This window comes from Nyctibius grandis, chromosome 10 (genome assembly GCF_013368605.1).
Source record: "Nyctibius grandis isolate bNycGra1 chromosome 10, bNycGra1.pri, whole genome shotgun sequence".
Lineage (NCBI taxonomy): Eukaryota > Metazoa > Chordata > Aves > Nyctibiiformes > Nyctibiidae > Nyctibius > Nyctibius grandis.
The window spans coordinates 8875079-8900142 of NC_090667.1; the positions used below are offsets into that span (position 1 = coordinate 8875079).

The window sequence follows — 25064 nt, forward strand, 5'->3', positions numbered from 1 at the left end:
GATTCTCCTGCTCTAGTCAAGATGACCCAGACCTGTCATTCCCCTTCGTTCCCTTCCTTCTGCAATCTGCCCACACCAGCAGCATGACAAACAGAGCCCCCTTCAAAAAATATTTCAGTGGTTTATCACAAATATAAAATAAAACATGTACTGAAACACAATAAAAAGGAAACTAAATACATAATCTCCTGGGCACCTAGAACAAAACTAGAAAAAAATACTTTTTTTCCAGCATGCAAATATTCAGGAATTAAATGATTGAAAAGGGAGAGATGGGACTAATCCAACCCTGTTTTAAAGCTTGTTATACTGTGAAATACTATATTATTCTACAGGCAGCATTCATCTTACTTCAGCTAATCGCGTATGATGGACACTGACCCGCCGAAGTTTGGTGTAAGTATCAGATGGCAGAATTCAGTTTCAAGTACTCTCAAAAAAGTACTCAGGGTTGATTTTTTATTACATTTAACTGCTAAGCATGCAAGTCATTATTTATTACTGGTTAGGCTCTTCAATCCCACTGGATTAAAGAACACATTACATGATTTGGTCAGAATTTTTTTTAAGCACTAAAAGCTCTGTATTTCAATCAGATTATGGCTGTGGGGCCCCTAAGTTTCAGGGTATTTCCCCAGCAACGAAGATGTATTTCCAATAGCAAGAGCAAAGTAACTCTCTTTGTTGCGTACGCATACAATGTTTTTTACCTTAGTATCAGAGCTCTTTCCACATTATTTGGCATCATACATTCCCTGCAATTTATAGGAGTCCTGCATTCTATCTCCATTTTAGAGCTGAGGAACAAACATCCACGAAGCCATAAAATTTAGGTACCTATGCCTATTTAAAAATCCCAGCATCACCTAAATGGACTTTCATGACTAAGTATAATTAGAATTCTGACTGTAAGTAACAGAGTCAAAATCACCCAAGAAGTCTGAGGCTGAAAAAAAAACGTTTTCTGCAACTGGGTGACAAGCTACTTCTCACCAGTACTGTGGATCTGCAGTTTGCAGTGTCTGGTAGGTGGTCACTAGTAGCACTAGGCGATATCAAGATCCTGCTATCATTCAAGTTTTAGCTGACTAAATATGTGAACGGTCACAAGGGACAAGATTCAAAATTCGTTATTCTGTGATGGGCAAGGGTAAAAGAGTCGCCTGCTGGGCACAGTTTTTCAGTAGTAAACTGCATAGAAAAGGAGCTGTGAGTCAAAGATTACCTCCCATTCCAAAGCAAAGAAAGTTTTCTAACTTCCCATTAAGGCACTAATGAGTAAAAATGAGTAAATGCCCAACATTGTACTATTGCCTTCAAGTAGAATTTATTCAAAATATGAATGACATTTAGTGACTGTCATTAATTTCCCATTAAAATAACATGGTCTACAAAGGAAAGATCAGTATTTTTCAGCCTGTGGTGTACAAACCTCCAGGACCCCAGAAGTCCTGCAACCGCTTCTTGGTGGTCCATGAAAGGGAACTAAGAGAGATGCAAGTCTATTGTCAGCAGGCTTAAAGTCACTGCACAATTCATTGTTCAAGGGTCTGCATTTATACTGGAAAATATTTAGGTGTCTGCAACCCTGAAAAATGTTTAAGACACTGCGATAGATGGTTTGTTGGCACAAGCTCTCCTCCCGCTGGAAGATTTGCTACATACATTGAGGCACCAGCTTGGAAGACTGTGGACATTTTCTGCTGAATGGGGCCCTTGGAGAGGAAATATTTGATTTACTGCAGAGTTCTCATTTCCCTGAATTGCAAATAAAATGTAATTTGATTAAATGTAAATGAATCCTACAATACTTTTGGTGGCTTGTCTGAAACAATTGATTGTAATGGGCATCCATCATTTGGCTTGATTTTAATTCAGAGACAAAAAAGGCAAAATGAGAAAACTAAAGCAAGTGACACTAACATTCTAGAGCTGGAGCAGTCGAGATTTCTGGCGCTGGACTGTCATTTCCATTGTTCTCGGAGAGTGAGCAATGCAGTGGAGGGGAAAGGCAACAGCAAAAGAAAAAGAATAATGTGAAACATACATAGAAATAGATCTAGAGGAAAATTAAGCTTTTTCGCAATGAATTCCGTTAAATCAGCTTAAAGAGGACAATCTGTTAAATTTATTTTAACACTGATATTCTAAAAGGAATGAGTAAGGAAGATAAATATTGTTTTGTGTTTGTCAGTTAGAAGAAAAGCTTTGTTTTTATAGATCACCTAATTCCGTTTTCAGCACGATAATTTACAAGTGCATAATAATGGTTTCAGCAGTTCTTGTGGTCTGAAATAATAAAAGAGAAGTGAAATTTTTGATAGTGACACAAGCTTGATAAACTTCTAGCGTCACTTTCTTTAAATGTGGAACTACTCCAACCACAGAGATAATTATAGATAACCAGACTGTAACTGCTTTATTGCTTCTTTTTCCTCATAAATTTTAATTTTGGAAAGTTAAGTGAAAAATGTGGTTTCAATTTCCTACAAATTGTACACAATTTGGTTTTAACAAGAAAATAGAAAGAGATGGTTCTTTGGAGAGAATTACGGAGAGGAGTTTGTTTCTTTGTCTTTCAGCATCATCAGACTAACAAAGTACAAAATGCAAAAAAGATGGCTACAAAAAAAAAAAGCAACTGTACAATGTACTAAGAAAAGCACCAAGAAATTCTTTATCTAAATAAGCTCCGAGCAATTTAACAAGGTAACACAATTGCTCTAGCCTTTTTCCCCTCTGTTTTACCAGACTAGAACTTAAAAGAAGTCAAGCTGCATACATGTGTTACAGGAAATCTTCTAATAAGAAAATGCTGTGTACACAACCATCTCACTCTCTCAGAAGGTACCAGCAATTGTCAAAGCACCGTGCAAAGCAGCCCTATTCAGACCATATTAAAAAGGCTTGGATAAATACTGACATGGAACTAACAAAACAAGAGTAGGAACGAAAGCCCAACAGAAGTCCGAGCCAATATTTATTTCGCCCAAGAGCTATGTGGGACTCAAATCAGTGTGTGGTTTTACCTACTGTACCTATATCTATAATTACAATACACATATTAGGATCTTAAATCATATTAAAGGCTACCCATCTTTCCTTCAGCAACAATGGTCCAACAGAGGTTTTAGAGGAGATGGAAGATGCCCTGGAGTAGGTAACAGCAGCATAAAGCAAACATTAAGAGGGAATCCTGCCAGTGCTGCCAGCAGAGAAGTGGGTGGGCTTAGCTCAGGATGTACGGGGAGACGACCCAAGTCCAACCAAGCCTATTGGTCAGCATGACTATGAAATGGAATGGTGGACACCAAAATACAAGATGGAAAGTCAACTAAACATTTGTAGTCAGGCAGTCAATACTTACTATAAGGACCGTGGGCATTGTAATTCTTAGAATAATCCCATGAAAGGTTGCAAAGGTTGACAATTAGCTTCCTAATTTAGTAGAGCACTTAAGTAACCTAAAGAGTTTCCTTTACTTTCACCAAGTTATTTAGCTGCTTCTAAGTAAGTATGTTCTTGAAACTTAAAGGATACCAATTGATTTACACTGTTTTTAATCAAAATAATACTGAAAATTAACTTGTAATGTATGTAAATATGGAGCCTTTACCAGTTTTCTTTAAAACGTTAAGTGTGCAGAGCTTCTGAAAAGAAGTAGTAAATAAACAAAAGAGACCTATTTTTAATGAATTGTAGTGCAAAGAAATTTTCATTATGAGACCATATGTGAAAAAATCAATTTTCCCTGAAAAAAAATCTGGCACTGTAAGTAGTACTTTGAAAAAAAACTTCCATAAAAATTCAAATTACCAAATTTGTGAATCTAGAGGGAAAAAAGTTATTAGGGAATTACTGCACAAATTTGAGAAAATAACTCTGATGAATTTCATGCAGCTTTAGACTTTATTACACAAATCCCTAGGAAATGTTTTTTGTAAGAAAACTTTAATTTGCCAATAACAGTGTAAGTCTCAAACTGTTTTCTAAAAACAACACGTGTGTGAACTGATGAAACTGCTTAACTGGTCTGTTGACACCCTGTGCCATACTCGTTTCCTGTGTTAGCCATAACACACTTTTTGTCTGTCCTATGACTGTAATCACCAGAGGCAGAAAAAAAACACAATCATTGCCAGTGCCTTAAAAAGATGCTACATCACAAACACTTTGACCCACAAGAAAATCATTATTTCAGTGAACAGAAAAGGCAGGGTCCTACCTCCTTCCAGAGGCAAGAGTGTGTCTTCAGATTGCAATTGTCCCTTCCTGACTGTAGATGCAAGGAGCGCACGAGAAGAGGGTTTGCTTCACCCCACGTGTCCCCACAGAGTCAGAACACACACCTCAGTCATTTATCATCACGCCATCTCAACCTGCCAGCTTGACAATGATTTTCCCCCGGGGTTTCTAAACTAGAAATGTTATTTAGGTTGCGAAAACAATTGCACGTTTTCTGCTTCCTGAGGCAGCACAGACCTGCAAGCATGCAAATGAAAGGAATTGTGAACTTCCAAGGGATGCGGGCACGGCGCACTCCTCAGCCCTCCTTGCCCAGGGAAGACACACACTGATGGAGGGAGAACCTGTGCCTGGGAAAGCAGCGCATAGTGAGATGCCAAAACCATCGCAACCTGTGCTCCCTTCGATATCGACGGTTCAAGAGTGTCATGGCAGGTCCTTGCAGTTTACAGAAAGCAATTTTCTTTGGCGTCTGCATCAGCCACAGATTATTTTCCTCCTTTCATTTTTCCTCCCTTCCCCCCATTCCTTGATCAGAAGTGTCCACTTCACTCCCCCCACACACACTGTATGGATTAAAGGGGAAAAAAGGACAAACCTTGCCAGCCCACCAATGCTGAGGGTCCAGTGCAAATCCTGCAGATCAGTGTTAGCTGAAATTTGCAGGAGGCCTGATCTGTTCAGAACTTGGCCATCTTGTCTGGCTCATATTTCTAGATAACGATCATGGGGGACGCAGTAAGTTTGCAGGCATGAATAAAGCAGCTTCCTCACAGAGCAGGATGCACGTTTGTCTTCACAAGTGCTAAAATGCTGCCCTGTTACAGGAGTTCACTATTTTTTACCTCGCGCAATTTTTTACTTCTTAATTTTTTTTTACATAGGTAAATCTTATCTGTGCTCGTTATAAAATTCTTGCTGCTAAATTATTTATGCCAAACAATCAAGTGTGAAACCTTTGCAGATGTCAGCAGATAAACAGAAATGCAATGTTGCATGATGGAGTTTAATGCTGTGGAAATGTCGGGGCGCTTATTTTAAAATTCCACTGACCTTTGCTGTCCTTTTTTCAATGTTTGCTTATTGCCATAGTAAGGAAACACTGCAATAAGATTAGGAATTTTTATATGTGGATCCTGAAAGTCAATATTTAAGGAAAGCATGTTTCCTCAATTGCACCATTTCTGATCATGTGCTATCAAAAGAGACAGCACAGAGGTACCACTTACACAGAACACAGGCAATGCATGTGATATAGAGAAGAGAGCAAGAGTAAAAAAACCTCAAGCAAAGCCAAACTACAGGATTATCATAAGACGAGCACAGGAGGACAATGTCTGCGTGTTGGTACAGTGGGATACCATGACATTAAAATATTACAGGCTTGTGGTTATTTTGGGGGTTCCTCTCTTTCCCTGCTGGTAGTCCAGGCCCTGCGGGACCTGTGTAACAAGGCAATAGTGTCTGCAAAATAATGAGCAGGGGAATGCAGCGCTCCATTGCAATGTTAGGTGCGATGTTGCACACTAAAGCACCGGATCAATACTTCCAGCAGCAAGCCGTTCAATACCCCTGAATTATTGCTTCATTTTTCTTCTTATTATAGATGAGTTGTGTTATTATTTTCCCCAAATCGATATTTTACAACCTTTTTTATCCGTTTCTCCATAAATTTTGTGATTACTTTAAACTGGGAATTCCGGTACACTAAATAAGATGCAATATCTGAGAGGTAGTGAATGTACCAACATGATTTTTCACTCAAGACACTGCTTAAAGGCAGATCCTAATCAATAGCTAAGTAGGGAAATTTTACGTAAGAAAGTTGGAAGCAGTGTGACTCTTACAAAATCAGAATTCACAATCCTAGAAAATATTAGCGGCAAAAGACGACTATTTTAGAACCACAGGGAAAGAGAGGTCTGATGGGCACTTTGCGTGGGAAATTTAATTCCAAACAAATATGCTTTTTACTTCCCCTCAGCTAAAGGGCGACCATAATTCACTGAAATTGTTTCTTACAAAGCAGATAATCCTGTGCACCTTAGAGTGATTTAATTAGCTTCCATAGCTGTCTCCTGCTAAGTGTTTAAAGCATCTGCAAATCAAATCATGTTAACTCATCTGCTGCACCACTTTCTTTGTTCTATGCATAGGACCTTCCTAATAGCATTAATAGAAGCATGGGTTTCCCTGGAGAGGAGAGTAGCAAAGTGAGTTAATTACACAGTTATTGTAAAATTGTGTACATTATTCCACAGAATACGTAGGGTAAGCATTAAGGTGCTACACAGAAAATAATGACAACGTTGGGTGATCCCAAAGACCACAATGTTGTGACTCAAAAGGATAATGCAGATTCCCCCTGAAGTCGGAGGAATTCTGCTGAATTCCTGTGTGCAGTCTGCCTGGCCCGGCTGCTCATGGACTGCAGTGCAGGATCCTGGTGATTCCCTACACATCGGCTACAATTTCTATCCTCACATTTACTGCAGAATTACAAGATCGAACAGTAGGAGGTACAGCAACCTCCATTCAACGTTTTATAACACCTTAAAAATTTTAAAAGGGAAAAAAAACCCCTGGGATTTTCTGCTATAAATTGTACGGATTTCTGCTCATATCCATTTGGTCTAATTAGGCGTAGCATCGCAGACCCCTCAAAGAGCAAGTCCAGAGCTTCTTCGGATCTGGGCATCAGTACTACAGTGGGGCAAATAATTCGCAACAAACCGTTCCCTTTCAGTAACTGTCCAAAGAGATATTTTTCTCCAATTAACTTTTTAGCTGAAAGTATTTGTCAAATAGTTTTTCTGATTAACCTTATCCTTATAGATAGATCATTAAAGAGCGGATCGTTATACATTTTTCATTTAAATTCTCCATTTATAGCATATGTTCAGAGAGGGCATCACCTCACCTGTGTAAGTTTAAGTTCACTTTCCATAGTATACTCTGAGTTTTTCTTAAAACTGACTGTCTCAGCTAACTCACTTGTTCAAACATTCACAGGGAGCAAAACACTACAGGGAAACTGAAGGAAATTCGTTGCCAAAAAACAAATGAATATTCATGGTCCACAGAAATATCCTTATTTCCCAGCTCTAATCAACACGAACATCTGTGAAAAAAAGTCTAATGGGGGAAATTGGGAGAGAGGAGGGGGTCATTTCCATCCTTTCCCTTAGGCCCCAATTTAAAGAAGGTTAATTTGTCTTTTTAACAGAACTTGCAAGCGATGCAAGGATGAACAGTTTTGGTGAAGAAATGATGTGCAGACTGGCCTTGTCTTTGGGAAATTTGAACGAAATTCTTCATTCCAGAACAATTAGTGCAGGTTCTTCTTCCTGTCCCTGACCTGCCAGACACATGCACTGCCCTGAGAGCCCCTCTATCAATAACAGAGCCTGAGCTGACAAAAATACTCGGGGAAAATACAATCTAAGGTGAGGCATGTTTCACACTCTTCCTTTTAAATAAATGATATGCACATTTCAATTCAAGATTTAAAGGATCCAAAAGTACCCCAAAATTAAAACCCAGTAGAGAAAACATTATTGGTTTTCAGTACAATGGACATTTGAAGACCTATTTTTAGGAACAATAATGTAACAACTATTTCTAGGAGCTGTGCACAACATGCTTGTGAATTTTGGGGAGAATTTTTTCTGGAGTGGTGAAACTAGTCAGAGATCTACATTGGGAAAAAATATTTCCATTGAAGAAGTGACCTTTCAACATTTACTTCTGGCAGTAAAATCTTGCCTTTCATTTTTACAAATACAAGCATTCTGCTAGAACTGCTTGAGCATACAAACTATATATTTTTATTTGATGACTTGTAGTCATCTAAGGAAAGTACCCCACCGAAAGTTAGGAATAGGATAGAAGTTAGGAAAAAAAAAACCCAACAACACAAAAAGGGGACCATAAGCACATGGATTTCAGAAACTATCATGGGCTTGTAATATTTGGGACAACAGTTACTTTCCTAAACAGCACCCTACACTGAGGGTATAATGCTTCTCACCCAGCTTCAGCCATCCAAGTGCATATTTGAGCACTTGTTCAGAGCTCATCTGCAGACAGAGGACAGAGAGAACAGTTTCTTGATGGAGATTCACCCACTTCTAAGATGACGTCTGAGACAGTCAAGGGGGTGTCATGCCCCAGAGCTCCAAAGGGAGGGTCACTAGGACTCACTAGATTTCTATCCCTTATGCAGACAAGGTAAAAGAGGACCTCATCATGTTGAAAAGAGATAAAGCCTACCCTGGAAGATGCTGCAGTACTAAAAAGTGACAGCAGGTTTCACAATAATCCAGAGACATCACAGGTTTTGCTCTGTAATTTTCAAAGATTTAAAATGAAGAGTTTGGCGCCACTTTCTGTTTTAAAAAACATGTATTTTTGCTAGATGACTGTTACAATATCTTGATTTCCATGTGCATTTTCTGTCCCATGGGGACTTAAAAAAATACCATTCTTAGCTGATTGTGCGGGGTTTCTCTCTCTGTTGTTTTTTTTTTTAATTAACCCTCTGTCTGCTGGGAATGGGGTTTCCTCTTGTTAACCACCAATGCTGACACCTGGTGCTATGCAAGAGCAGTTCAAGTCCACAACTCTTCATGCAAAGAGGTTAACCACAATTTATGCCAACAGGAAAAAGATGAAAAAGATCACATTTGGGAGGGAAGGGAGAGGAGGGAAATTAAAGACAACACTGAAAGATGAAGTAACAGTGGGTATGGCTGTGCAAATACCTTAGGGCAAACTGCGCAAGACTGTAGGTCTACAAGGGTAACTGTCCAAATCCAGGCTCTTTATTGTGATACTCAATAGATGGTTCACATTTACCTCCCCCAGGTGTAAACCACCATGAACTATCTGGTACATGGTAGTCTAAGTTCGGCATGGGTATGAAAGAAGTTCTTGCAGAAGAGCTGACATGCTGCAAAACCACAGTCTGATTTACATCATGCTAACATGCTTGTGTAGTAATACACTAAATAACTTCTGTCCTACCTTGTGGAATAAAGGATCTGCATACACTTGGCTTGGCAGAATTAAGTAACAATGGTTTTATACTTCTGTAATTAACTGCAGAGCTCACAACAGACCAATGGCAAGACCCAATGGCAAAACACCTTTCAGTGACGGGTATATAGTTATATACGGACCTCAAATGATTGGGCTTGAGAATTTTTTTGGGGGGGGAGGGGGCAGTGTTGGAGAAAATTTGAAACAATGCAGTAGGGACAATAGTATTAACCCCACAATGTTCTTCCTTAGCAAGATCAGCAACCGGGTGATGATACAGATCTGCCAGAAGGTCCTAGGGAAGTTTGTTGAGATTGTTGAAACTTTTGTGCAGATTGAATCTTCAAGGAAGTTCTACTTTCTCTAAGCCATTAGTCAGCCATTATCATGAAATAAACGTGGACTATTGCCAAATGTCTCAGATAATTTAAGACACCATAGTTACAATTCCCTTCCTTTCCGAGTTACTTGTCTTTCCTCTGTTGGCTCCTGTGGTGCCAGCAATACAGCATCTCTCCAGCCTACAAATGCATGTCTGCACTGCAGACTGCAATGCGTTATACACCAAAATACACAAACTGATTTTAAATAAAGTAACAATGGACACTGCAGCCTGCACCAGGAGGCAACTCTGCAGTGTTCTGGGCAGGCCTGAGAAAGCACCAGGACTGAACCTAGTGTTACTGGGACTAAACTGTATCCAGCATCTCTATCCAGACACCACAGCAGACCACATCACTTATGCACTTGATATCTTCATAACTAAGCAGAAGAGTCTGTGTGAGTTCTTGCAAGATGGCAGAAAAGTACAAAGAACTTCACACTCCATGCAATAAATTGCTCTTGCATCCACTGAGATGAAAGGCTGCAAGTACAGGACTTTCCTTTTATCTATGTATTAACAAAAAAGCCTGAATCTGTAGACATGGGCTATATTGGGGCACATCTACTCTGTAGTTATTGCTGTCAGTGAGCTTTAACCAGGCTAGATAAGCATTACTGGCTGCGTAGGTATGCTAGTACAAGCTGAAAGCAAGAGAGGCTGCCCAAGTCCTGCCTCCAGGGAACAATGGCTGCACACCACCGCTAGTCTGAGCCAGCCGTATAGTGTTCACTTACGTAACAAAATGCCTAAGCAAAATGAACCCTCACTAACAAGCACCTCAAAGGATTAAGCACATCTTAAGGAGGCTATTTTGCAGGTAGTGCTGTGCAAGAGCGTGCCTCAGGCAGCCATGCACTAAATTCCTGTTCTGGCTTCCTTGCCAGAGCCAGTGTGCTGGGTGCAGGGGCACCTCTGACAGTCTAGCCCACAGCTTGGTCATTTTCCAACCACACACAGTAAATCCTGCACACGGTTCCAGGCAGAAATCAAAACTTGCTGCACCCCACGAGAAGCACAGGAAGGATGAGTTAGGTACATAGATACCCGCAAGGCAGCCAGAATTCCCAGCTATGAAATATTGCAGTGGCAACAAGTAGCCACAGAGTTGGCTTTCTGGATCAGCAGTAGGGTAAATGCATTAAGGTAAGCAGTACAGCCACTGCTGCTACTATAAACTGTCCATTTCTGAGGCATTTGTCTAACCTGAATACTCATACATTAAGAAACAAGATAGTGAAGCCCCTTGTAGAAACAGAGCACAATTCAGGCTTTTTAGAAATTCATCTCAGCTCTCTCTTTTATTGGCCATTTTTTTAAAAAGAGGGAATAATATCTTATCAACTGACATGAGCTAAAAGGAGAATAAAAAAAGATTAACAATTTCAGTCTGGAATAAGAGAGTTTTGTAGCAAGGGCATGAAAATTTAAAGGTTTTGGGGTGGGGATAAAGAAAAGAATTTACAAGGCTTATTTTGTGAACTCAGAGGGTTAATTTATCATGGAGTAAGTCTGGAACTTGAAAAGCAAAAAATGGTTTATTGGCTTTGAAGGTCAGATAACTATGTTATATCATATTCAATAGGTTAAGGTTCCAAGGGTCTACAGGGTTGCGTGACAATTGCAGGAATCCTTATAAAGTCTAGTTTATACCTTTATCGTTAATAGCTTTCTAATCCTTTACCACAAATTTATAGTTTAGAAATGGCAACACATCTTAAAGATTAAAGGTATGTGACAAACAGTTCATGTCCTTTAATAATCAAATCACATAGCTTAGATTGGGGGCTTATCAGGCTTTTTCCTACTCTATGGTTTCATAGGTAGAGAATACTTTATATCCCTATTACATGAATGATGAATGGGACCATTGGTTATGGGCTGTTATTTGCTTGGCTGTAGTCAATATGTTTTCTTTGGACAGGGACTTCAGTGATTTATTTCTCTTTTGGCCTTATCACTTATTAACTCAGGGCAGACAGAAACAGCCAAGGTTGTGAATAAGGACTAGTGCCCATTTAGACTTCTAATATCAGAGAAAATATTCTTTTTAATGATCCAGCTACCCTTTGCTGCATAGACTCTGATTGCACTTCCTTCTAACTAGAAAATAAAGGTCATATTTCTTGGAAAGTGTATACATAAAATATGCAAAATAATATGTTTCCTTCACAGCCAGCTTTATTCTGACGGTTGCTGTAATTGCTTTCATTTTGCAGCTGTCCTACAGGTACACTGCACACTTTTAGTGATTGTTTTTTGCAGTGTGTTATAGTGCTGCCAGTGTTTAAGAAATACCAAAGATATGAGGGTTCTGTGTTCTTATTAGCATACAAAAGGGATTTTCCAGTCTACCTCTACCGCCGCCTCAGTGTCTGCTAACACCCTTTTCCTTACACTCAATTAGGATTCCTCCCAGCTTCCTTTCCTGAATTTCTGCAAACCAAACCAACAACCCCAATTCCTAATATTCAACCCTGGTAACTGTCCGTACTTCACTCCACTGGGCACGTCCTAACAAACTTCAAAACAAACACTTTTGTAACAACATTCATCCCTAAGCCCACCACCAAATAATAAAGATTGAAGTTATTTCATCTAGGAAGGCTTGTTCCAAACCAATTGAAACATTTTTTTTTTCCCCCCTAAAAATTTCCAAACAGGCCAGGCAGACCAGGTGTTAAAACTGACTCAGCAGAGCAACTAAGTTAATGGACTGGAACTTAGGAAGGGCCAGGTTGAAGCTTAAACTCAAAGAGAGATTTCCTGAGGGCAACTTTCCTTTTCAAAGGTAGGTAACACCCAAGACCACATCACTGCTGTGGGTGCTTGGAGGGAGAGACTGCACCAATCCCTCGTCTTCCCATCCGTATTTTACCAGCAAATGTCCCTGACCCAGCAGTGGTGCTGTGAGGACTCAGCTCTTCAGTGACTATGGCAAACTCCTATGGCAGCAGAAAGCCACACATACAGCTTAACTTCTTCAGCCCAACACACCACCCCAAAGCCAGGTCCATCTCTGAGCTCCACACACCACCTGATGGCTCCGGTGTCCCCATGGCAAGGTCCACTTGGGAACAGACACGTAGCACAATGAGATGAAGTAAGAACCCAGTGAACTTGGCATTAGGACATTTTTTCAGATAGCTGTTATGAGGGTTTTTTTGCTTGTTTCCAGAGACATTAATTAAATTCACCAGTAAAAGTCTACATTTACAAAGGATTTAATATAATTCTTCCTTACTCGGTTGTGCTATAGTCAGGATTTACCATCTCTCCTCTGTCCTCTGCAGAGTCTCTCTGAGAACAGGAACAGACTTTATATTAGAAGTCCAAAGCACAGGGTAACCTGCAGCACAGGGCTCTCCTGCTTTTCAGAACAGACACCAGCTCTTATTTTAAACTTTACACATTTCTTTGTACTGAGGGATTTTGTTCTGTTCTCCTGTAGCACTCGGTGACTCTTTAACTTCGAGACATATGATACTTTTTATTCTACCACGGCTATTAATATTTACTAGTGAAAAGCAGATAAAAACTTCTGTTAAAAACAAATAGCATTCATTTGCTAGCTACCAGATCTCATAGCTGGTCACTCTTCTGCAGAAGTGATGTGCTCTATATTTCATTTCAGATTAATGACTGTCATATCTTTGAGGGTGAAGAATTTTATAAACACATCAGGATAAAATGCAAGACAGCATCAGAGATGCTGTTTTTTTATTTTATTTTTATTGTTCTGTTGATGGTAGCCTTCTCATTTATACTAATCAGCTATGTAAGTGCTCATGATTTAATAATAAACACACATGAATGAGGCATTGTAAAACTAATGAGGTTGTGTATTACTGACGTTGAGAGTAACTGCCACTAGGTTTTAACATTTCTCAGGAACTAACAGATACGCAGCAATGGCCAAGGTTAGCTGGTGTAAGGGTCAAACTCTAGCCCACAGGGATCAAGAAAGGCTCCAGTGGGGCTACAGGAACCTCTTGACAGCCAGTCTGTCTCTTATCAACACTTCTTTTTTCTTCCTTTTTTTTCTTTTTTTTAAGTCTACAAACTCCAGAACTCTCCATTCTGAAAACTGATTGCTTCATTGATTATGCATCTTTTGAACTTTGCATAGTTATTGGTGCCTTCTTGAAAGCAGAACATTTTCTTTTCCAGTGAAAGGAATCACTGAAGTTTACCAGACTGGAAACTTTAGGGACTGGAAATCACCTTTTAAGTGGTTCCAATTCTGACCAGATTGGTGTATGTGACTTAAACCTCTGCTTCTAGGGTCATGGCCTGAAATTTTGGTGATGGGTAGTTTTTGGTCTCTTACTCTTGGAGGTATTTGACTTAAGAAATGAAGAGAATGATTCTCAGAAGATTACTACCCCTGTGCTTCTGTAAATGAACCATTTAAAGATAAAAACCTAAAAATGAAGCCACCTAAAACCAAGGCTTTTGAAAATGTTACCCAAATCATCTGTGATCTGCAAGGCTCTTCCTGTTTGTACACAGACTTAAATGTTTTCGGAAGTAAATAAACAGTAAAATGAGGATGAAACAGGGATTTTTCCACGATGCTATTTCTTCTTTGCAGCAACTAGGGGCTTGAAAAGTTCTCTGAGAAGCCCTATGACATTTCAAAGAAAGAGGCACTTTCCCAGAAATTCTGCGCATATCCTGTCCTTCACAGTCCTAGCATTTCTATATCACTCTACACACAATGGCCCAAAAGTGAATGCAAACACTGGTCAGTCTCGGCCGTGCTCCACTCTGATCTACTCAGCCTTCGTCACAGTTATCCTGGAGGATCAGCACTCAGCATCTGGGTTATTCACACTGCACAAGAAGCCCTGGGTGTCTACACTGACCCTACATCCATCCGTTCCTGTTAGTAGCATTTCTAGACACATACTATATCCCATAGCTTGTAACAAACCCCAAAGGAACTGTGGGAGGACTTGTGTGTTTCTCTAGATACCCTGTCAGCACACAAATTGTTTTTTTGTACTATTTATCTTTTTTTCAGGGAGGCCCACAGCCTCCCTGCAAGACTAACGCAAATGAAAATGGTCCCTAAATTCCAACCTGTATCTAACCATGTAACCAATTTTCAAAAAAAAAGGAACAGTATTTGGGGTACTGTTTAGCCAAGAATCTGAATTAACCTGATGTTGTATACATAACCTTAGTGACAAAGCTATATAATTCTGGCCCCTATGTAGTCCTTTGATCTAGTTTGGGAACAAAGGCACAAAACCTCAACTGAGCAGGTGGTAGAAGACACAGCATAATGCATTTTTATGGACCTTCCATATGTCCTTTCCAATATGCAGCGAGATAAATAGTGCTTTCACTTACATTCATGCAGTCCCACTCAAATCTCGCAGTTTAGTACCACTATCCATAGCAAAATTCAACTGTAAAGATCGTGCTATCCATGATGCATCCATTTTTTAAATTAAAACAAAACAAAACAAACCTCAAAGGCTGTTGAGGTATCACAAATTTGTGCCAATTCTTATCCCTTATTTAACTCAACCATATATGCTGAGTCACCTTGGCAAACTCCCTACAGATTTTCATCCCTAATGGCTTCTTTCTTTATCTCAGTTTCTCCAGTCCTAAAATAATGGTAGTGATACATACCTGATTCCGAAGCTTTGACATGAAGCTTGATTCATTCGGTGCTCTTCAGTACCAGAAGAGACTTACAGATGAAGGGTGCCACAGGGAAATACTGACCAGCATGTCTGGGTATTTCTGTGTGCTATATGGACTTTTAATGTTATCCCAAAATGAACACACACGCAAGATGTGTCCAGACCTCTGTATTTCTAATAAGGTTCTCTCAGGAATGTCAAAGCTTAAAATCTAAGAAATAATTGCTCTATAAGTGCATGCTAATGGCTTGCTTTGCAGATGGAAAATAAAAAACTTATGTTTTCTTGTAAGCAGAGGGTTGACACTGGTTTATTTCTTTCAAAAATACTTATAAAAGCCAGGATTTCTCTGTATACATGTGACCTTGATTCCTAGATGGCACATGGACTACTTAGAGATCATGTTACTAAGTTATTTGCAGTTAAAGGGAAAAAAAAAAAAGGCTAAAATTAATGGGTCACTGGGTATTTTCTTCTGAGAACTTAAGTACTTAACAGTAAGAAAAAAAACAGTTTACAGCCAGGTGGCTTGAGGGGATATTTTGTTGAACACTGATTAAAAATAATTTCTTCTAAATGAGACCTGACCACAAAATGGGACCATTAACGAGCAGGGACATTCTCACCAGAAACGAAACTACGCTTGATCGACTCCTGCACCGCCCACAAACCCCAGGTCTTTTTCTCTCTCTCACACTCTCTTTTACTTTTTTCCCCCCTTTTTCTCCTCTCCCCTTTTCTTGTTCTTAATAGCAGGGTAAATAAGCAGCAAGTGATGCTGAAATGTTTTCAGCCAAAAACAGAGGCCAAACTCCTCTGAGAAAACATTTGGCCTCTGTGGTTTTGTAATATGTTCCAGAACACTGAGTTCACTGAAGAACATTGTGAAAAACTCCCATCGGCTGGAGTGATGCTGGGGAATGTTACTGTATCCCAGCTTCCAATTGGTCTATTTCCTGCAGGCCTTGTTAAAAAAAAAAAAAAAGTAAAAAAAAATAGTGCTATGTGGGAGTTAAAACAAGTTCTCATGGGAAAAATGAATGGCAAGAAATTCTAGCTTTAAAAGAAACAGCTAATCTGCTAGTTTGATTGTTCTTCAAAACTTACAATGAACCAATAATCCTAATTAAAAACACTTGGCCTAGTTCTCTAAAGCATCATAGCTTTTTCTATGCTTCGTTTGTACACACCATAGACTATTAGTTTTTTTCTAGTGCTCACTAACAAAGTGCTGACTTTGTTGGGATGGCTGAGCTAATTTCGTGAACTCAGTGTGAAACCTTAGCTAAACAAAATTGTGGTAATTTTCCTTAATTTGTAAAAGTGATTGGAGTGCAAACAAAATTTTCCTCTTGGGTCAATCCTATAATTTTCAATTAACTAAAACTAATCGGCAGGCGTGTACTGAACCTGCATTTTGTTTAAAGGGCTGGAAGGCACTTCTGAAGGTCAGGATGCATTAATTGTTTTTATTTTAGTTTCATTTAGTCCTTTTTAAAAAGCCACATTTAAGTTCAGGCTGCCTCTAAAAGGAAAATGCAAATTGTGTGAGGTACGATTTCAGTCACAATAGCTTTTCCGTATCTACTGTAACTCCATAAAAGCTGCACAAGTAAGAGAATTGTCCATGGATTGGATCACCTTTGATTTTATCATTGTTGTTTAGTATTTCATAACTTCCATTTATTGAATGAAAAATAATGTTTTTTAAACACTGACCTGAAAATGCAGATATGGAAACACTCTCCCTACTGGAACACCTCATTTCCACATTCAGCTGTCTGCTTCTGGGCAGACAGGCTAAACTGCCACTCTCCTTTTTACTGGAAAAGCTAATTAATGATGATCTGAAAAGCAAAACCAAAATGGGTCCAAGCCATTTTCACATTTAAATCGCAAAACGAAGTCCCCAAAAATTTCTTCGCAAAGTCGAGGGCGGCAGGTTTCTTCCCTTTCTTCTTTTTCTGCATGCATACTTGCCGTTTCTCCAGCCCAAGCTGCAGCCACCCTGGTGGCTTGACAACAAGCAGGACAGCACAACTTATGGTGAGTATGAAAGTGAGAAGGGAAAGGATTCATGGTCAAACTGTCCAGAGCTCTGGCTGACACTTTCATATGGTATACACTGGCAATTTGCACCAGCTGGTAATTTGACCCTTTGGTTTTTCTTTTTCTTTTGTTCCAACACATTCAAACCCTAAATAACTTTTTTGATATGGTACGTTATTGTCCAAGATATAAATTTCCCACACATTGAAATCATAAGGCTCACAATAAATACACACAGCCTCCACAAGTGCCTGCTGCTCAGCCAGCAAGGCAATACACAAAGACTTTAAGACCCAGTTTAAAGAAACCCAGTGCATAATCCCAACTGGGAGAGAGGGTATTTGAAAAAGACAGCAAAGCTTTATAAGGCACCTTTGTTCAGCTTGCTCAGTGTTAAGAAAAATCAAATGAGAGCTTTGCTACCTGCCTGGAGCACAGAAGTCTCTCCTCTGCCTCAAGTTCCTCTGTGTACTTTCACAGTTGGAGCAATATATGTGCCCAGTGTAATTCAGAATGCCTCATGGTATTTATGATATATCTCATTCTTAAAGTTTCTGGGGTAATCAAGAATGGGGAAAGGAATTGCACTGGATTGTGATGAACCACAGTTCAGGCGAACAGTTACAGTAGTCCTGTCTGCCTATGTCGGACAAGTGCATAAAAGGACAAGCACATCAAAACCTGGACCAAGCCATTAATTCTTGTAGCATGCAAACCTTCCAAGGAATCAATGACACACATTCTTTTTAAAAAGTTAGGCTGCTACTTAATTTATTTTCCAAGCCATTCTTATCACTACCGAGAGCAGTTTAACACTGACAGCACCTGCAATGTCCTAGCATGTTTTTCATTAATAATTCTTCAGGCCAAACCACTCAACTTAGTGGTCTCAGTACGGGATGTCACCCCAAAACACACTGCAAGTCACAATGTCTGCAGCATCGTCTGGGGTGAAAGCTACTTAGTCTCCCTGGAAGTCAGAGACAGGTATGTTATGATAAGATGGGCAGGTAAACAGGCTGCTGCGTTGAACACTCGTAACACTTGCTGGACATGAGGTGGAGATATTTAGCAAGGCACTTCTTGGAAGGCAGGTTTGTGATTGCACTAGTATGTCTGGCTCTTTATGCTTGTGCTCTTCCTCTGTCTGTTTAAGCACTGGAGTATCTGTTTCTCTCCTTCCTGGTATACACTGGTATGTTTTCAGATTCATCTCTACGGTCATCCATTTCTGAAACTCAACCTTAAATTGGTACCTTCAATGACATGCTCAGCCAAAATAATAAAATACTGTACAGCTTTTAATGATGAAAGCAGAAGCCCTAGCAAGCGTGATGTATTGCCTGCCCTATTTCTCCATGTTACATCTAGTACCAAAGCATCCTTACCTGTGTAAATGAATCTTCCAGGTGTTCCCTTGCAAAACTGCTTAGACTTGTAGGACAATGTGACTTCTACAACCCCTGGGATATGTCGGGGAGGTGTCTGTACGCGGATGGCATGAGGAGTAATCAGCTAGAGGAAAACATTGAGAAAGAAGAAGAAAGGGGAAAAAAGCACTGTTAGATGCTGAAAACTTCTTTAATAACACTTTCCTCTCGGATCACAGTAAGCAAGCTTTGAAACATGTAATTAACCTGTCAATGTTTGAATACAATCTTGATGTAACCCACACAAAAGTCAGCAACTACAATATTTACAAGCGTTCTCCTTCTCAGCCGTAACAACATTATTTCTGTTTTCATACATGGCAGGCACTTGCTTCCTAGTACAAGCATTATAATGTAATAACTTTAGCTTACAGCAGCAGGATGCCTATGTTTGTTCAGGTGAACACTGGGGTCACGACAGCGTCCAACAAACCTGATTGATAAATGACACGCAGTTACTTGTGTGGACACAGCACAGCACAAGCCCAGGCTGAGCTTCACCGCACAGCCCAAGGCCAGGCAGGCTTTTAAATGCACTGGTCCCCAGCTGACATCTGTACACTGCGAAAGCACCATGTGCTGCTGTTTTAATTTTCTATTCATTTTGTGGAGGTATAACTGATTACCACAGAAATGCAAAGTTTGGCTTCTGAAGGATGGGGGAACTTTCCTTGCAAATGATCAGAGCACTCAAAAGAGAGATACCAAATGTAACCATCTAACCATCGCTTCCAGTCTGCCTTCACTGCAATGACTGACACACATCTGAGAGGGCTCCTCTGCATATGTGGACTTACACAGTAATAAGTAGCCAACTTTCTTGCTAATGGGGCTGAGGATCCTGATCCTCTTAACACAAAAGCTTGGGGTGGGTCAGTGCTACACTTTCCAAGGTCTAGGCCATTTTTGGTCTTTCAGGATTCTGGACTGGATTAAAAACATAGTCACTGAAATTAATGTTAGAGCCATCTAGGAGTTCACTGATTTATGGCAGGTTAAGTCAAATCTCTGCTGCACGCAGAAACTACAGCGCTGTTCTCCCTGTCACTGAAATGTCCTCTTCTCACTCACTATGGTCCCTCAGACAAGAATAGTAAAAAGAGGTACATAGAAAAGGTGACATGATTGTGCCCAGCAACCAAGATACAGCTCTGGCACATGGATAATCCTTCTCTAACTGACTGTGGCACATGAACATACTTCTAGAGAGGCAAACAAGAGCAAGACCATAACGAGCCTTGACAGTGAGCAAAGCCATGGGCACCCTATACAGACAGTCAACTGCTCTGTGCTGTTGGTTGAATCATGTCTTGGATTAGGGGGAACACATTCCAATAGATTTTTTTTTAATAAAAAGCTAATTTTATTCTTATTTTCACTAGGAACCAAATATTTCAAAATTGTAGTGAGGTCCTACAAAAAAAATCAGAATTTTAACCAGTTCTTTGTTTAGGGCACAGGACTAAAAAAGCACAGAAGGAGGGTAATGTCTGTCTGAGAGCCATCTGTGTTACTGAGGGAAACGGCATACACAGTAGGAAGTTCTCCATATTTAAAATAAGAAAATTAATATTAAATCAAGTTGAAGATTAAAACCAAAACTACCAGCATCAAATGCTCCAAAAGTTATTCAGGTCCACAGAAGTCACAAGCCATATGTCATTTTAGAAATGATCATGTAGGAATTGGTGCCTTCTTGTTTGTGAGCTCCAAAGAACATGTTTTCAGGCTCTGCTTTTACATCATGTGATTTAGAAACTTATTTATTATTAAAAGAAACCTGCCTTTTTTCTAAATTACTCGCTCTATCAACTGGGTAAAAAGAAACCCCAAAACCAAAAAACCAAACTTCCAAGGATTGCTTTTACTTAAATTGTCTTGTTTTACATTTGGGCTGACCAAAGCCTAAAAGTCTAGGTCAATTCTCCACACACCTTCAATAGTCAGCGGAGGCAGAAAGCACTGCCAAATATCAATTTATTTCCAGTGCTTTGGACACCTCTCACGTTGGGGTGAGCTGCTCTCTGGAAGCATCTATCATTCTCCAATGAATTGAGATGACAAGTCTAGACTAGATGCTTAACTGTAGGCAGCCAAACATAGCTGAGATAAATCCCACCCTCAAGTGCTTGTAGTTAACTGGGCGAACTGGCAAGATGAGAAAAGTTTAATGACATTTTTAGGGGGAAAATATTTGTAAAAACAAAGAAGGATTTTAATAGTAAAGGTTAACATGCTAGTCTTACTACATCAGCAAGTGCACCCCTCACCCCCATTCTGGCATGAGCTATACTGGCAGCTTCTGGTTGTATCTTTGAATTTCCCAGCATTTACTGGTCTGTCACCACTTTAATGTTCTTTAAATATAATTTGTGGCATTTTCCAATACTCATCTTCCCTGGTTCCCAAGAAATGTCTGACCTATTTATGGTCCATTGTTACAGAGAGCTGGGGAGAGTTAAGCAAGTTTCCTGGTTTGCTCTCCACAAACAGTTTGGTTTTCCGTTGTGCTCTGAAGTAAATAAGTTTAACTGTGTTTAAAACCGCAAATATACAATAATGTCGCCCACACATTCCCAAAGGGTGAACATTATGTCTGAAGTCCTATGGTTTAGGATACTCAGGATATATTTTACTCCTCTCTTCTCTAGAACTAAAGCTTGGGAGGCACATCAGGAGAATACACGTGCCTTTTCCTTTTGCTTTTTCTCCTTAGCATCTGCCACTGAGCACTGTCAGGGATATAGTGCTGAGCTAGAAAGACCTCAATTCTGGGTCAGCCTTCAGTTCTCATGCACACAGAAAAGAACTGGATAGCTCGGTTACATACCAGTAGTCCCCTATATTGCTGTCGTATCAAGAAATTGTCTTTAAGGGACAAACAATGTCACTGCACTTCAAAACCTGCCCTCTGAACCTCACCTTTGGTCTCAAACTCTGATTCCCTAGTGCTGCCAGGATCTGCGTTATGGACTGGGACCAGGTCTCTGAATTGCCCTAACTCCGTTTTGCAATCTGAGTGACCCAATGGGTGCTGCACGGGTCTGCGTACTCCAGGCCCACTCACGGCAAGAGCAAAACTGCCCCTGACTTCAATAGCTCCAGGATTATGGGATATTTTCCTGTCTACACTGTCAACCTGTGGCCTGACCTTGTGAATCCACTCCACCTTTTCCTAGCGTGCTTTCTCCTCTCACACTGACATAGCCTGTACCTTCTTCAAGGCACAGTCTGTCTCATATTTGCACATAAAGCACCTGGAAAAGGTGAGCTATTAGAATCAAGGGATATTAAAAGTAAAGACACCACTTGTGGAAGCCTCTGAGCCCCAAAATGTTGGAGGCTGGTAAGGTGTTCTGGGGATGCATCACTACATGCTCACCCTGTTTTATAGACAACTGTCACTGCCCAGCATCAAACACAAGATACTAAGCTAGATGAACCTCCATGTCTGACCCCATATGGCCATTTCTATGTTCTAACCTCAGGTGGGAATTCCTGGTGCATTAATAGACACTGTAACAACTGTAGCAATGATGTGCGAAGAACTAAGAATTTGTAAATATGAGTTACGTACATTTCTGAACACATTTTTTTAAATTTACATCTTGAGCAAGGCATTAACCTGTGATTTGGAGATGAAGCCATCAGCCAAAATCCCAGACTCAGCTTCCTCTTCCATTCCAGCATTTGGCTAATTGAGATCTGGAGCTGGACGTAAAACTAGTAACTGGACCCTTTCTCCCAAGAGATTTTCAAGTGAATTGGTCTGATACTTGGCAACTGCACTAGCTGTTTGATATAATCTCTTACACGTCAGTTGGGACATGCTGTGGACTGCATTAAAACCTAAGCTAGAGACCTTCAAAACAGAGGGAGGTGCATGTCCTTCAAAATCCAAAACACATTTGGTTTGAGTGTGTACAACAAGCCTCTTTCTGTGGTTTGCTAATATATTCTAGACATTCTTGTGTGATACAGCATCATCTCACACTCTTCAGAGTGCCAGGTTACTTTCTTTTTTTAAAAGTGACATTTTATAAGGAGATGTCATTAATCTGAGTCACTAGTTTATTTTTGCATGCTTGAGCTCTGGTTTGTGGTTAGGGAAATGGTGACAATCAGTCATAAATTTAACTTGGACTCTGTGTGAAGAGGACCATTAGGACAGGAATGAAGACAAATCCCACCAACTGAATGTAATGACAGCTTTCAGTGAGAACAGGACCCTTAAGATATCTATATTTTTAAAAATGACCAGTGACTTTGCATGCCTCAATTCTAGGCATTCAGATGCTGCTTAATAAGTCTTGGTTTTCAAAAAGAGGGTGCCTACTCATTTTTTAAAAATGAGTCAGACCTCCAAAATAAGCACTGAAAAACAGAGACTTCCAAAATCAATAATAAACATAAAAAGCAAAATAAAAAACTGTGTCACAGAATTTGATTCAGCAGCATTAAAAAAACCCAAAAGCGCCAAACCGAAAAATCATCCTCTGTTTTTGTGCTGTACAAAGGTAAAAGAACTGAGGTTTCAATGCTTCATCCTTTCTTAATATAAAAGAAAAAGAAGTTGTTTCCAGCTGACTCTGTACAGCTGAAGGAATGTTCTTGGCAGGAAAACGTTTGAAGAAATAGTTCATTTCAAGCAAATATTGTGGAATATTTATAAGAAACTAATTTCATCTTCACAATCATGTATTTGCCCTGAAACTCGACTCTCAGAGTTTCAGCCCCCCAATAAGAGACAGGAACAACAAAGGATTTTTTTCAGCAGCTCAGATTTTGAATATTTGCAACAACACACAGAGCCAGAATGCTGGGTAAAAACCTGGAAATAACAACTCCGTCTGTTTGTGGACTGGACAAACAGAAAGGCAGAGTCTAGCTGGCAAACAGACTGTTTGCTGGGAGTTGTCTGTCCAGATTCAGCATGTGCACATGATATACCAGTGCCGTCTGTTTGTCGGTTATGAAAGTCCCTTGAAAAAAAGGCATTAGATAGCCCATTTTGCTGTACTCTAAAAATACCAAGGGCTTTTAAAGTCATTTTTATAAAGTAATACAGGAGTTAAGGATTAATTTAACCTACTGGCTTAGGGTATCTGCATTTTTTCACAAAATTAATGTGACAAATTAAGTTTTTATTTAGTTCTCCCTGGCTGAGAAAGGTTGTAATTATGTTAGAGTGTTTACAGCTAAAATATATGTGTAAATAATAAATATGTGTTTCAGAAACCATTTTAAAGTTCCTTTTTTAACACAGTCAACTCCATTTCAAGCATATAAATATTTCAATTACAAAACCTGAATACATGTAAAATAAATTAAAAATATATTATTTACATTTCAAATTGTTTATAACATATGCTGTTTGGCAGCAACAATTCACCCTTAAAACGAACAATTTTTTTTTTTGGCTTTTAACTTTGCTTCTGAACTGTGGTGGGATTTATATTTTAAATATCCATGCATCTCAAGTACTTACATGGATTTTGCTATAATAAAATCTGAGTAATATAGGACCTTTACGATAATTATCTTCACAGAACCTCTTCAAAGAAGGTGACTAATCTTATTACTGTGCTAGAGAAACGGAATTGAACTTTAAGCAGATTATGTGATTTGACCAAGGTCCCACATAAAGTCTGTGGCAAAATGACGCTTAATTTAAATATTAGACTTCATCCCCCAAACCACCTGCAATTACAACTAAAAGTGAAGGTAGAAAAATCCATGTGAAAATACTCTGCGAGACTCACTCTTTTCCTTTAGTTTCCGCCTATCTAGTTTTGTTTTGGATTTTCTACAGCTCAGTTAAAATCAAGTTTTCTTTGGATCCATGAAACAACAGGATAAACTTGAAAATTCTTCTTGAATTCAATGGCAAAATAACCTGGCCAGGTTTGCTCAAAACTGGGCCTGACTGGCAACTCAGGATGAACCTGCTCCAGGTTTGAAGATTGACAGTTCAATTCTACCCTCTATTAAAATAAAACAAAAATATTCTTACTGGGTATTGAAAATGCGTTAGACATTTTTAGAAATGGGCAGGCAAATGAAAGCACTTATTTTGTACTTCATGTGGCCTGTATGTGGAATTTGAATTATTTATAGATCACTATTATTTAGGGATCACTCAGCTCATGCATTTCTGCACTTGTTTATCTTGTCCGTCTGCTGCTTTCAGAAATAATTTCTTTTTCCCTATAGGATTTTCTGTTGCTCTCATAGGTTTTGAAACTGAGAAGCAATTCT

The 25064-nt window shown here is 39.5% G+C and overlaps 1 protein-coding gene across 9 annotated transcripts in view; it reads right to left on the minus strand.

The window, feature by feature from the left end:
- EBF1 (EBF transcription factor 1) overlaps window positions 1–25064 on the minus strand; it is a 282156-nt gene that overhangs the window by 48510 nt on the left and 208582 nt on the right. For all 9 annotated transcript variants that reach the window (XM_068408440.1, XM_068408436.1, XM_068408439.1 and 6 more), the window contains exon 10: window positions 18765–18891. In XM_068408440.1, the coding sequence (XP_068264541.1) occupies window positions 18765–18891 (127 nt within the window). The remainder of the gene's footprint in view (window positions 1–18764; window positions 18892–25064) is intronic.